Source organism: Anoplopoma fimbria, chromosome 10 (genome assembly GCF_027596085.1).
Source record: "Anoplopoma fimbria isolate UVic2021 breed Golden Eagle Sablefish chromosome 10, Afim_UVic_2022, whole genome shotgun sequence".
In the NCBI taxonomy this organism is placed as follows: Eukaryota; Metazoa; Chordata; class Actinopteri; order Perciformes; family Anoplopomatidae; genus Anoplopoma; species Anoplopoma fimbria.
The window spans coordinates 22,127,101-22,140,650 of record NC_072458.1 but is presented as its reverse complement, the minus strand read 5'-3'; the positions used below and the strand labels follow the sequence as shown (position 1 = coordinate 22,140,650).

Below are 13,550 nucleotides of genomic sequence, written 5' to 3'. Positions count from 1 at the left end.
GTGGACCATTTGTTGCCTCTAATGTCCTAATAGGAAAAAACGCCAAGGTGAGGGAAATTTATTTTTCATAGGCACTGCACATCTCTAATGTTGACCCCTGGGTTTGTTTGTCTTAACCTGAGTTTGAGCCCCAATGGAAACGAAGATATCGCACAACTTTGCCTCCAGTAGTTCTCAATCGTTATCATGTCAGTGCTAATAAGCTAGCGAGGAGAACGCAGAAATCCAAGATCCATAATAATCTTCTCCTCCACAGATATTTATCCACAAAGACTAAACTTCCTGTTTCACCACAACATGAAAATGAGCGCCCCCCCCCGACACATCATCAAAATATTTCTAATCTCTCTCTCTGCTGATAAATCAATGAGGCATTTTATCTTCCATTTTTTTGCAAGGTTGTCCCTTGTGATGTTACTGTCAAATGTTAAAACGACTTTTCCTGTTGGAGTTTAGATAACAGTAAATTGTGACTGCACACTCACACAGTAGCAATCGACAAGAACTGGTCTCAGATCGGAAAATGGGCTAATTTCACAAAATGTTTAGGCCAAAATGTTCCTAGATTTGAACTGAACATCTAATACGAACCTATATAATCATCGTGTAAATGTTTTTCACACGTGGAGGAGAGAGGAAGATCCAGAGTGTGATCTTGACTGTGTATTAGAAAGAGGCTGGCAGCAGCAGAAGGCGATGGGAAAGCAGAGGAACACAGTGTGTGAACACAGAGAGTTTTACCAGCCAGCTGCTCTCAGTTTTGGTTGAATTAAGTTTTTCACTACAAGGAGCCGCTCTGCTCAACTGAGAAACACCACGACTAAACCATTACAGGGTGTGACGCTGAGTGACGGGCTTTAACATCCTGTTGATAGGATTAAATATGTGACATTTCAGCCTTCTCTGACTTTAGACAACACAGAAAGAACAGACTGAGGTTAACTCTTAAGAGTTCATTTGGAAATCTAATAACAGAGAGTGGATCTAAGTTCAATTCCCGGGCTGGACAACCTTCTGTGTGGAGTTTGCATGTTCTCCCTGTGTCAGCGTGGGTTCTCTCCGGGTTCTCCGGCTTCCTCCCACAGTCCAAAGACATGCAGCTTAGGTGCATTGAAGACTCTAAATTGCCCGTAGGTGTGGATGTGAGTGTGAGTGGTTGTTTGTCTCTATATGTCTGCCCTGTGATAGGCTGGAGACCTGTCCAGGGTGAACCCTGCCTTCACCCATTGACAGCTGAGATCGGCTCCAGCACCCTGCGACCCTTAACTGGATAAGCAGGTTACGGAAAATGGATGGATGTATGGATCTAAGCCAAATTATAGAGGACCGTTATGAATGCTTTCAAATTATCATTCTAAAATATGTTTTTCTATTAAATGTTCATTGCCCTGGTCAAAATTTTAAAGCTGTTTCTGGTGCTGGGAAAATCTAAGCTTTAGACTATATTTAAACCAGTTTGTCTCCAGTTTGAATCCCAAGAAAGGACAATTCAATCCAGCGGCTTTAGTGGTTCACGACAGATACAACATGTTGGTAAGGACTGCCATGCCGATACTAGTGTGAACAGAACATTGTGTAATGGGGCTTCTGTCTTGACTAAAAGTTTGCTTTCGTATAATTGCTGGGAACGTAATCTGCTCTGCACAGTTTCCCACCTCTTCACTGTTCCCTTCTTGAGCTCTTGAGAAGCTGCATGCTTTCGTCAAACAGGAGGCAGCAACAGATTGGTGCAGTTTTCTGCAGCAGCCAACAGACTGTAGGCGGGTCAGGACTCATGTCTGTGTTTTTCATACATTGAACCCGGAGGCTCTGGTCACAGATGAAGAACGTCAGTCGGGGTGGACAGATTGCCCGGAAGGCAAATCAGAGAAGGGCTACCCTTTGCCTTCAAAACAGCTTTGATTTTTGGAGACGTGTTTCTGTTTTGATTACAAGTCAAGATAAAATCATAGCTTTAGTTTGGTGGCTACACAGTTATTTCACAGGGGGACTGAGAATGATGCAGGCTAACACCAGCTAGCTCAATGTATCAAACTTTCACGCTAAGGTACTTGTGGTTCTTCTTAGCCCACAGTCAGCGCCTACATAACACCAAATGTTATACCACACCAGGTTGGTGAGGCGCATTCCTAACTGGGCAACCGGAGCGGACATTGGGGACATATTGATTTCAGCTGCATTTGAAATACTAGTTGATTATAGCGTGATTAACAAATTAACAAATTTCAGATGGCTCATATCGTATGTGCAATTTTTGCCACAAGCTATGATTAAATAGTGTTTAAATGTTTTATGTTTTCTGAGTGTTTTCTTAGTTTCAGACTAGTCAACGAACCTAAGTTTAAACATTAAGGAAATGATTTGTTAGGAATATCCCTCATGACAACCTAACCTTTACTGTCAAACTGCCACGGAGACTTCCACAGGTTTACTTGGTTCCTAATATTCAAGACCAATTTATATTAAGTTGAATTGAGTCTGGTAGGGTCCCACTTTATCTGTCCCTGCTAGTCTAGAGTCCATTTGTCAACATGTCTTATACCTGAGAGGACCCAAGCAAACTCATGTTGTTATCATTACAGCAAAAAACATATTTTTTAGGCAGTCAGAGACCAGAAAAAACGACAATCGGTTTCTCATCAATTGATGGTGAATCATGCTGCTGTCAGTGTTGGTGCTCTTTCTCTGTTTGGGGCTGATGACATTTTTGGATAAAGTGAAATATTTCTCAGCTATATTTCGGATCGGGTCATCGAGTTGCTTTTGGATGAGGTCCTCTACTCTGACATTGTCTGCATGTTAATGATATCATCCGTTCATTTGTATGGGTGGAAGCAGTCACGGCTGTTGGGAGTGAACTTAAAAAATGGCCTGGACATGACACTGATCAGGCAGCTACTGCATCAGACCGATGAGTCTCACTCCACAGCTGTCAGGTTGGGCATCTTCTTATCGGTTAATTGCTTATCTTCTACTGTTCCTTGTCAGTTTTTGTAACTGATGCTACAAGCAACATCGCGCTTGTTGTATTTGAACCTATTAGTTGCCTGATGCTGCTTTGATTGTTTGGGTTGGTCGTAGTGTGAGAGTGTGTTTTTGTGCTTCTGTGATTTATTTACAGACAGTTCCATCAACTCTCTGCAGCTCCACAGTGAACCCAGCAGCCAGACCAGATTGGTGTTCACGTCGATTGCAAATTACAACCGATATAGACAGAATTGTAACTCTCCAGGGTGAGTGTGTGTGTGTGTGTGTGTGTGTGTGTGTGTGTGTGTGTGTGTGTGTGTGTGTGTGTGTGTGTGTGTGTGTGTGTGTGTGTGTGTGTGTGCAGCTGCTTTCAAGAAAACATAAGAATGCTAGAACTTCTGGCAGCTTGCCAGCACCGATGACCTTGGACAGGAAGAAAAGGAGGAAGACAAAGACAAAGACACACACACACACACACACACACACACACACACACACACACACACACACACACACACACACACACACACACACACACACACACACACACAGATGTCCCCGTCACCAACACACAACATGAGTGGCCTGCAACAAATGTCCCTAATGAAGAAGAGTAGGAGGATGACGAAAATGCTGACGTCAGGTAGAGCCAGCCACACACACACACACACACACACACACACACACACACACACACACACACACACACACACACACACACAGTCACACACTCACGCACATACAGCCATTCACACTCATGCGTTATCTAAAAAAAGAAACAATGAAACAATGACACACAATCCAATCCCACACACACACACACACACACACACACACACACACACACACACACACACACACACACACACACACACACACACACACACACACACACACACACACACACAGATTTTCCAGCAGCCACAGACCTTCATGAATAAGAAGAGCAGCAGGACGAGGAAGACACTGACATCAGGGTGCAGCCAGGCAGCAGAACGACCCAGACCGACCGGGAGATCAGATCCCGAAATCTTTGTCCACGTAAAGTTGTCGAACAGGGAGTTGATGCACTCCCTTGGCATCAGCTGGAGAGGGGGGGAGTAGAGGGGAGGAAAGGAAGAAAAAGCAGAGGGAAGGAGGCATGAGGGCAGAGAGTACGGAGGGATGGTTGTGAGTGATGGTGTGAGTGGGGAGGGGGAGAAGTTGAAGAGAGATGGACAGAGAGGGCAAAGAGGGGAGGAGAAAACAAGAACGGTAGGAGGCCTAGCAAAGAGGAGGTGAAGTGGGAGAAAGGGTGGAGGTAAAGAGGGAAGTTGAAGAGAAATACAGAGGGAGGAAGTAAAGAGGATGAAGATGAGGATGTGTAAAGGAAACTGGAGACCAAAAGGATGGAGAATGGAAAGATAAAGAAGGATGGGCATTGATAGGAAGGAAGAGATGAGGAGGAAGAGAGGAAGTGTAGGATAATGAAGAGTGGGGAAAAGAAGCAGAAGAGAAAAGGATAGAGAGAGGGAGGGAAGGAGAGCATGAGAAAAAGGAGATAATGGATGGAAGGAGGGATGACGTTAAACAAAGGGAGGAAAGAGACAAGGAGGAAGAATGAAACAGAAAAGTAAAGACAGAAACGGAAAGAGGAGACAAAAAAAGTGAAGGGAGGAAGAAAGTCAAGTGGGACAAACAGGCAGGAAGTCATCCAGGAAGCTGGGAGCAGACGGGTACGGGTGGCCTCGTCCAATGACTGAGTCTCTTTAGATGACTCATGAATGACTAATTCACTAAAACCATTTTGCAGCACATTTGCATAGATGCTTCGGAATTCGCTCACAGGAACAAATTGCAGCACATCCAGCATCTGCACACCGCCGCAGCGGGGGAAGAAACAACTCCGACGTCATTTTGATTTTTCTAGCACGCTGCTCCAAGCTCGGGAGTTGAATGGAGGGCCCTGAACTTCAGCGTTCAGTGAGGGTGGAAATGTTGAGGATCCGCTGAGTGAAAGGCTGCTGCTGGCCTCGATGGAGCAGGATGTTATCATAGGCTTTCCTTGTGCCTTTCTAGAAGTGGTGGGTTCACGTCTGGTTCACCACCCATCTAGCTTTTAATCTCCTCTCATTGTGCCGCTGCTTCTGCCACTCCGCACCGTGATATAAAGTTGGATTGGAAGGATTTAATTCCCCCAAAAAGCTATATATACTCTTTCAAGGAGGGAGGAGATGTCTGTCAAACTGATTTATATTCTTAGGTGACATTTTTTCTTTAAACTTAGAGATCACTTCAATCCCTGCTGTGTAAAAACGAGGCTGTTAGTTTGTTAGAAAATGTGTGAGACATTTTTACAATGATGGTGTGAAAGTCACGCACTCTCGGGAAGAATAAACATGTTAAGGTGTCGCTGACTGACATATGCACACAGATGGATACGAAACACACATACACACACACACACTACTACCTGGTTCACACTAAGTGATCTATTCTGAGCGTCTGTGAAAACACATGATTAGCTCTCAGCTCTCTGTGGGTGAACTGTTGATACTGAATGTGGCTGTCACCTTAAAAAAACCTTTTGTAGCTTCCATTCACGTAGAAACACGGACACTGACGTCACCGTAAGGCCACGTATAGACTTGTGTTTGGTTCACTCTTAAGCAACAGAGTTTACAGCTCACATCTTAAATGTTAATCCCAATTAGGTATCTTCTCTTTCATACCTTCCCCACATTTCACCGGGTATATGTCCGTATTCGGGTAGCTGTCAGCGTTGCATTCAGGTACAAACAGATTTAAACGCTGTGTATTCTCTTCTGTTTACATGAGTGAAAGGAGGGATACAAAGATGTGAGCTCTGACCTCTCCTGCCATGAACTGTCCGAAGCCGGGTGGGAAGGTCAATGTCGAGATGACTAGTGTTACCACAGCAGGAAAAATCAGCCGGCTGGGAGGGAAAACAGAAAGAGAGTTGTTAATGAAACAAACTTAGTGCTTAAGTTTGAATATTCTATACCATAGCATCCTTAAACCTTTGAATTTAACGCAAATATTAAAAACATCGACCCCCCGGATACACACAGACTCACTGTTTGGTCAGGAAGCGGGTCATGGCGTTGGGTCGCCTCATGAACAGCACCACCTGTCTGTTGAGATAGACGAAGAACGCCCCCAAGAACCCACAGGAGATCCTGCACAAACAGAGAACTTCACATTAGCTTAGAGTAAAGTTATCCTTTCATTTGAACCAACCTAATGTTCTCTCCCTTTCCTCCCCTGAGGTAAATGGTGGACTAATAATTGGATTCTCTGTGTTTTAAAGGCTACATTTGCATAAAGTTTGACTTATTAACATTTTACATCTTGTCCATTAGGAAGTTTGGAGACTAACTGTGCTCGCTTACACACACACACACAAACAACACACACACACAGATGTTGCCATATATATGTCTTTGTCTCAGTTTTCCAGTCGCTCACCCAATGATGGCGAAGGCTGGCAGCTCCTGCAGGTCAAAAGGGAAATCCATGCGGAAGTTTGTCCTGAACAGAGCAGTGATGGTTACTGGAAGACAAAGAAAAGACAAAAGGTGAAATACATACAATCCTCTTTTTGGGTGATCAATGGATAAATACAAGTGATCCTTTTATCATGTCAAAATTAGCATTCAGTCTTTAAAAAAAGTACTTTTGTTAGTTAACAGCAGCTGTAGTTTGTACATCATCTCTGTATTTTGCAGTAATGATCAACTTGCAAGGTCATGAGAAAGTGTTACCGGGGTCTCTTTAAACCGCATACTAACATACTATTCATAGTTACTAAGTTTCACTGGACATACTCAACCGACCCAAAATGCATTGCGTCTCTTCAGACTGTCCAATGCCGGACTACGAGGTTTAAAATAATGGTTGGATAATATGATAATGAATGATGGCCAGTGACATTAAGGTACAGTTAAGAGGAAAAGCGTGGGAACTTGCATATTTAATGTTCTGAAGAAAACATATTTAACACAAAAAAATGCAATAATTTTAATTACGTTAAAATAATGCAGGAAAATGTGAAATTGAGTGGGAGAGGTAATGTTTATTTAAATTTTGTGATTTACATGTTTCATTCAGCGGTAGCTCAGACTGGTAACGTTGTGATCCACACAGTCATGTGATGCAGAGAAGACGTATCGTATTTACTTCAGTGTGAACGGTCTGCTGATAATGTCATACTTAATTATTAATTTAGTAAGCAGTATGAAGCACATATAGATTGAGAATGATTTTGTCAATTTCTAACGCAGCCCAAGTCAATTAAATATTCTTATAAGACACTTTAGTCACCTGATTCAGGCATTAAATGCCCTGCTGCTACATGGTGGAGAACACCAACTAGTGGAAAAGCAAGTCAGTGTCACTAAAAGATGTGTTTGCTTGGTGAACATGTTTGAAGTAATGGTGCCCTCTAGTGTACGTTTGATAAAGAGAAAGTGATGTTATATTCTGCAGTATCACACACACAAATACAACATTTGACTTAATAAAAATGCTTTTGTCTCCTATCAGTACCTGCGTCTTTGTTGAACACGGACAACACTCTGAATATGAAGGCACTAAATGTAGCAGCAAAGTATCCTCTCCAGTAGTTTCTCACAGCAAAGTATGTGGATGTTACCTCTATACTGAAGAGCACACCTGGTGGAGTTAAAACAGGGAAGGAAACAGTAATCAGACAGGAAGAACTATAACAATATGCACAAAGCCACGGTTAAAGAAAGTAACATGCAAAAAATCTTACGTTTCCTGTAACATGGCTAAACTTGGGGATATTTCAAGTTCCCTAAAGCCCCAATTTCAGTCTCTTATGTCCATACAGTATATGATAAATGAGTGTGTATTTTCTATAAGCAAGTGCATGAGTGGGACACAGAACAGGAAAGAGAAAAGACTGTGTACCTCCAAGTGGAGTACCAAAGCAGCAGCCTACCCCAACAGCACAGCCCACTGTCAGGATGTCTGTATAACAGTATGGATTCTACTGATCCAGAGAGGAGGGAGGATTGAGACAATAGAAAGACAACATATAGATGAGGAATATCTCAGAAACATTTTATAATCACACTTGAAAAGTTTCATGTAAATGAGAATCTTTCCTGACATCAGCTTACCTGATAAGCTCCTGAAAAGAAGGACATGAACCTGCTGAGGACCGCAGCACAGATACTAGCGATGTGAACAAACGGACCCTGAGTGACGGAGAGGAGCACAAAACAGGGAAATTACATCACAAAGCAGTGCAGAGAGAACAAACCACAAACCACAAACCACACCACCGATGCTAGTGATGGTAAGACTACATGAAAAATGGAGAAGGAGAGATGAGTTAATTATTCTGTGTAAAAAATCTGGATCACCCACTTCTTTGCCAACGGGCATCCCGCTGCCCAGGGCGGCAGTCAGACCGATGACTTTAGCGACAAAGGCCTTGAGAGTTAGATATTCCTTCAGCACCACACCTCTCAGGATGGTCTTCAGCTCTGGGATGCCAGAACCTGAGAGAGATAAGGTGGAACGGAGGTTGTTTAGGAAGGACGGGGGGGACAAAGAGGATTGAATAGAAGAAGAAATCAAACTTATGTGGAGCTTGGGTCCGACACTAGTATATCTTGATTTTAAGGAAAAGTCCAATTTACGCTGGAAATGACTGGAAATAAGCAGCCATGTAAAAAGCTGGAGACAAATTTAAAGCACTTCCACAACCAAGAATTCTAGCTGAGGGAAGCTTCACCTTTGCTGTTTATTGCTGTTTTTTTCTGCAAGGAATAGAATCATTTCCACACTATTTCTTCCTGCTTTGCAGAGAAATGGCTCGTATGTAATCGCCTCACGTGAAATAAAGGTATGAGATAATGTGAAAAGCTTTCCTCAGTATTCTTGGAAAGTAGAGTTGGGTAATCATGCACCCTGGAGGGACTCCACAGGGCCTCCAATCGAATGTTACAGGATCTGATTCCACTGATGAGACGAGATGACTCTTCAGGTATTTGATGGTGCAGACAGAATTGAAATGCACATTGTCTAATATGCAGTTGATTACATCTTCAGGAGACATTCTATCAGAAACTAAAAGCAGATGAGCACGGAGTGAAGAAAGCCATGAGGAAGGGGGGTACAGACCGATAGCTTGAGGAGCGACCAGGTGACAGAAGAGGGAGGAGAACAGGATGAAGATCAGGGGATATGAAACCCAAGCCAGGTACTGCAGGGGGATGTTCCCCCTCAGCTCCCCGTGAATCCATTTATAGGCTGAAGGAGGGAGGGAGGGAGAGGTGGAAGAAACAAGAGAAAGGAAGAACAAAATAACAGTTGAATTGAAAGAAGAGAAAGTTCAGAGAGAAAGACACAAATATCCGATCTCTCATGCAGCCTTTCCTTTACTTAACCGGATTCTGCAGTGCATTATGGGCTCTGTAGTCTTACCTTGCAGGCTCTTTGCGCTGGCATAGTCCATCGTCCAGCTGACCAGCGCCATTGTGATGCCCAGCAGAACGAGGAAGATCCAGTCTTCTCCCAGCCTGGTGACAAGGAACCGCTGTACCCGTGCTATGCAGTCTGAGGAAACCAAGTCAACAGAAAAACAAAGTAATAAGCAATCTATCTATTTACTTTGTTTTTTTAACCCCATCTCAGGTTTGCTCACCTCTACATTTGGAGTAGGAGCGTCTCTTCTTCATAGAGGACGTGAGTCCGGGTTCAGCCGTCTGGTCATCCTGATCATCGCCGTCTGCCTCCATGTTGGACTGGCGCCTGTTCCTCTGTCTGCTGTGGTAGCCGTGCTGATGTCGACCGTGGTATCCATTCTGACCAGGCCCACGCCGGCCATGCCGTGTCCTGCCGTGGCTGCGGTGAGGGTTGCCATGCTTCTTGATCTGTCTCTCGGTCAGCAGGCGTGTGGCCTCCCGTCGGCCCGAGCCTCCTTGGTTCTCTTGGTACTCCCCATAGAGCTGCCAATCAATCAGTAAACCAATCCATTAATACATTAATACAGAAGAGAACAAATCCTACAAACATCCGGCTTCCATTCCTCAGACATAAACATGTACAGGTAGTTCCTGAGAGAGAGAGAATGTATAGAGTGATAGTACTCTCCCCTTGGCAGCCTTGCAGAGAAGAGTCCATTTTAAAAATAGACAGGACCACGTGCTGACCCAAACAGCTCTAATGGGAAGCATGGGCTCTGCCTTAGGATTTATCACCTCTGGACAGACTCCATGAAAATTGCCAGGGACATCTGGGGAAGAGATCAATTGTCATCTGTCTCTCCCTGGCAGTAATATCTCTTTCAGTGGGAGATTCTCTCTTGCATTCGTTTCATCCCTTTACTCAAACACAAGACAGGGCACACTTCCAACGTAAGCAGCACCATATGCTTTCATTTTTCACACATAACTTAACCACTTTCTGTAAATTTGCTATCTAGACTTCTAGTATGAAGTATGAAAGTGCACTTCAACTTTCTTGGTGGTCAGGTGGACAAAGTGTGGGTGATGGTCCTTCTGCGTCAGGTTATTTCTAACTGTTGTATATTCACATCTACAATCTGCCCAGTGCTTCTACTGGTAACTGCTGTGCAGGATGTGTTGGTGTAGTTTCATGTTGATGAATTTTATACACATTAACCCAAATATAAAGATTCATACCGTGTACCTGCTATACTTTTATCGCAGAACCTTGAATCACTTTTCTTCATTCCCGCTACTCACAATCCCAAACAATAACAAAGTATTCATATATCAACTCTACTGAAGCAGAGTCTTATAGTTCAGTAGTGTACCATAAATATACGACCACGGCTCATATATATTCTTGGTACATCAACAGCAGACAATAGAACACCAGGAATACAACTGACAAGCTGATAAGTTGTGTCTGGTGCTGACACGTTGGATGTCTGTGCCGTCACCTTTCAACAGATTCTAATTTAGCAGGTTCATGGACAGACAGATTGATGGATGGATGGATTAACACATACACACATACACCCACACACACACACACACACACACACACACACACACACACACACACACACACACACACACACACACACACATAGTACATAAGGTTCTGGCCATGCTGTGTGAGCAACGCACAGTGAAACTTGAGCAGCACAATACACACTTTTCTGTAACTGAATGCCGACACACAACACACAGACTCAAACAATAGAAGCCACAGAAGTCTTGATGGGTACGCGGTTGGGTTGGGTGATCGTATCTATTTTCATATCGTCAAGGGGAGGATCAGTAAGTGTATTTTCCGAACCTTTCAGTACAGGACATCCAGTTCGGTATTAACATCTACTATAGTAAGACATTCTGGAGTGTGGGCAAAGTTTAACCCAGAAAGTTCTGGCAGCGCACCAATGGTTGTTAGCTGAAGCATGCTAGTTACATGCTTGTCGTCTTGGTCCGGTAAGTTAGGTTCATTGAGCTCAGACAACATCGATTTGTGTGACTTAACATTTAATTGACTACGACATCATCTGAATGTGTCAATTAGCAGAAGGAGACAATAACAGAATAATGGACGGCAAGTCCTTCTCCTCACTGCCTCCCACTGCACATGTGTTCAATGTTAGATGCTCCTCCCAACATATGGTGTCTCACCAGAGCATATCGCTGCTTAGCACAACAAGTATATCAATAAATAAAATGCACAAGACCCTTGAAAAAAGATCCCTCGCCTTCTAAGAAGGGAGGATTTTCTCATTATAGATTATCCTGACATGTCCTGAAAGCTCATGTCTGTGAGGCCACTACACACAAAGAGTGCACACAAACACACTTGAAAGGTGACAACTATCACCTTACCATAATGTAATGCCAGACAGGTACATGATACGTGTCAACATCACACCGTGAGTAACCACACCACACTGATTCTTCCTTAGGTTAAAGAAATTGTTTCATTCACACAGAGGTGTCTTTCTGGGTGGCCCCTGTATAACGAACATACACAGAAGTACACAGACTGGACTACTCTACTGCTCCTGGATCTGTCATTAAGTGCTTTTATGTCTCGTTTGTCTCTTTTACCGGAAACTAGTACTACAGTTTGAATATGGAGAAAAAACTACTTTCAGTTCATATGGTCAGGTATGTCATATTCACAGCTTTGTTAACTAGCTGACCAGCCAACAGGCTACAACAGCAAAGCAACTGTTAATCATTGATGATCCATATTGGCAGATACTGATCCTTTTGTTGTTTGTTTATAGCAGCTGGTCTACAAGGCTCCCAAAGTCCACCTTACCAAAAATCATCATCAGAGTAAACTATCAACAATTCTTAATGTTATCATTTTACTTTGTTATAGTAATTAAGTTTTTTTTCTTCATAAAAATGCACAAATAATAAGAAAATAACGATTGTTTTAAATAAAACAAATCGTGTCATTTGTAGTTTTTAATGATGTATTATAAGCTGCTTAGAGGTTTTGAAAACTGGTCATAATTTATATATAATATCTATTTTTGTTGCTGTGAAAACATCTCCTTTGTGTCGAAATTACATGTAAACACATCACGATAACGTTATAATTTACCTTTGCCCAACACTCATTTTCACTGAACTGAGTCTGAACACATCATAATGTAACTGAACACAACCTTCATTTGTTGGCTTTAAACATGGATTGGTTGTTTATAATCTCCCATTATCAGATTAAGGATTAGAAAAGGATAAATACAGATGTCCTGATTGCATATTTTACTGAACGCTGGCAGATAACGATGGTCAGTAAAACTTGCTTTCACACTGTGATGGTTAACAGTAAAATGTGAAATGTATCTGTGGTTTACATGCATGCCGAACCGTGAGGGGAGATCCGAGATTAATGCATGTTAGCTGAGAATATATTACTTTTATTAACTAGGGCATTATGAAGGAAGTGGCAACATCATAATGTCTCAGAATCCAACATCTCTTTTTGACTTAGCTAAAACACCAACATTGCATGTTTGGAAGTGCAATCAGCTGTTCACTGCTATGCGGCCCCGGACATGAAGACCTCCAGCTTGGCCACCGCAGAGTATGTCATGTTGTCAGAAATCCATCCTGGTCACTCTCTTCCTCCTTTACCTCATTCCACCTCACCTTCCAGTTTTCCCTCTTAAAGAGTGAAACTCTACTCTGCACTAATCACTTACCTCCTTCCTTCGTTGCCCCCTACTCTCTGCCGGTGAAACACTACTCTGGGCTAAATTTAGTAGCGGTGTGATCCAATATTCCTCATTACACTTCCCACACCTCTCTCCCTCTCTCACCATCAGTGTACCTTTCAAAGGCTCATCATATTCCTTAGTTTCTCCTATGTCTCTCACTCTACGTCCTTGCAGCTGTCTCTTCGTCCCTCAAGGATAGGAAGTATAAACTGAAAAGGCTGCACCAAACAGCAGAGTTTATTCTGCAATATTCTACCAATTTAGTTAGTTTTCTGATGTACACACAACCCAGAGCAGACATGCTAACATATGTGTGTTCCTAGTGGAGGGTCGGGTACAGCGCTATGCCCCATGGAAGGAATCAGTGCCTGGCTCATAG

At 43.0% G+C, this 13,550-nt stretch overlaps 1 protein-coding gene across 1 annotated transcript in view; it reads right to left on the bottom strand.

Moving 5' to 3' along the window:
- LOC129096845 (chloride channel protein 1-like) overlaps nt 1-13,550 on the bottom strand; it is a 35,330-nt gene that overhangs the window by 17,647 nt on the left and 4,133 nt on the right. The window contains exons 2-12 of the mRNA XM_054605524.1: nt 9,647-9,950; nt 9,427-9,558; nt 9,124-9,252; nt 8,365-8,498; nt 8,115-8,192; nt 7,903-7,981; nt 7,516-7,641; nt 6,436-6,520; nt 6,045-6,146; nt 5,818-5,902; nt 3,897-4,052 (exon numbers count right to left, since the gene is read on the bottom strand). Of these exons, the coding sequence (XP_054461499.1) occupies nt 3,897-4,052; nt 5,818-5,902; nt 6,045-6,146; nt 6,436-6,520; nt 7,516-7,641; nt 7,903-7,981; nt 8,115-8,192; nt 8,365-8,498; nt 9,124-9,252; nt 9,427-9,558; nt 9,647-9,950 (1,410 nt within the window). The remainder of the gene's footprint in view (nt 1-3,896; nt 4,053-5,817; nt 5,903-6,044; nt 6,147-6,435; nt 6,521-7,515; nt 7,642-7,902; nt 7,982-8,114; nt 8,193-8,364; nt 8,499-9,123; nt 9,253-9,426; nt 9,559-9,646; nt 9,951-13,550) is intronic.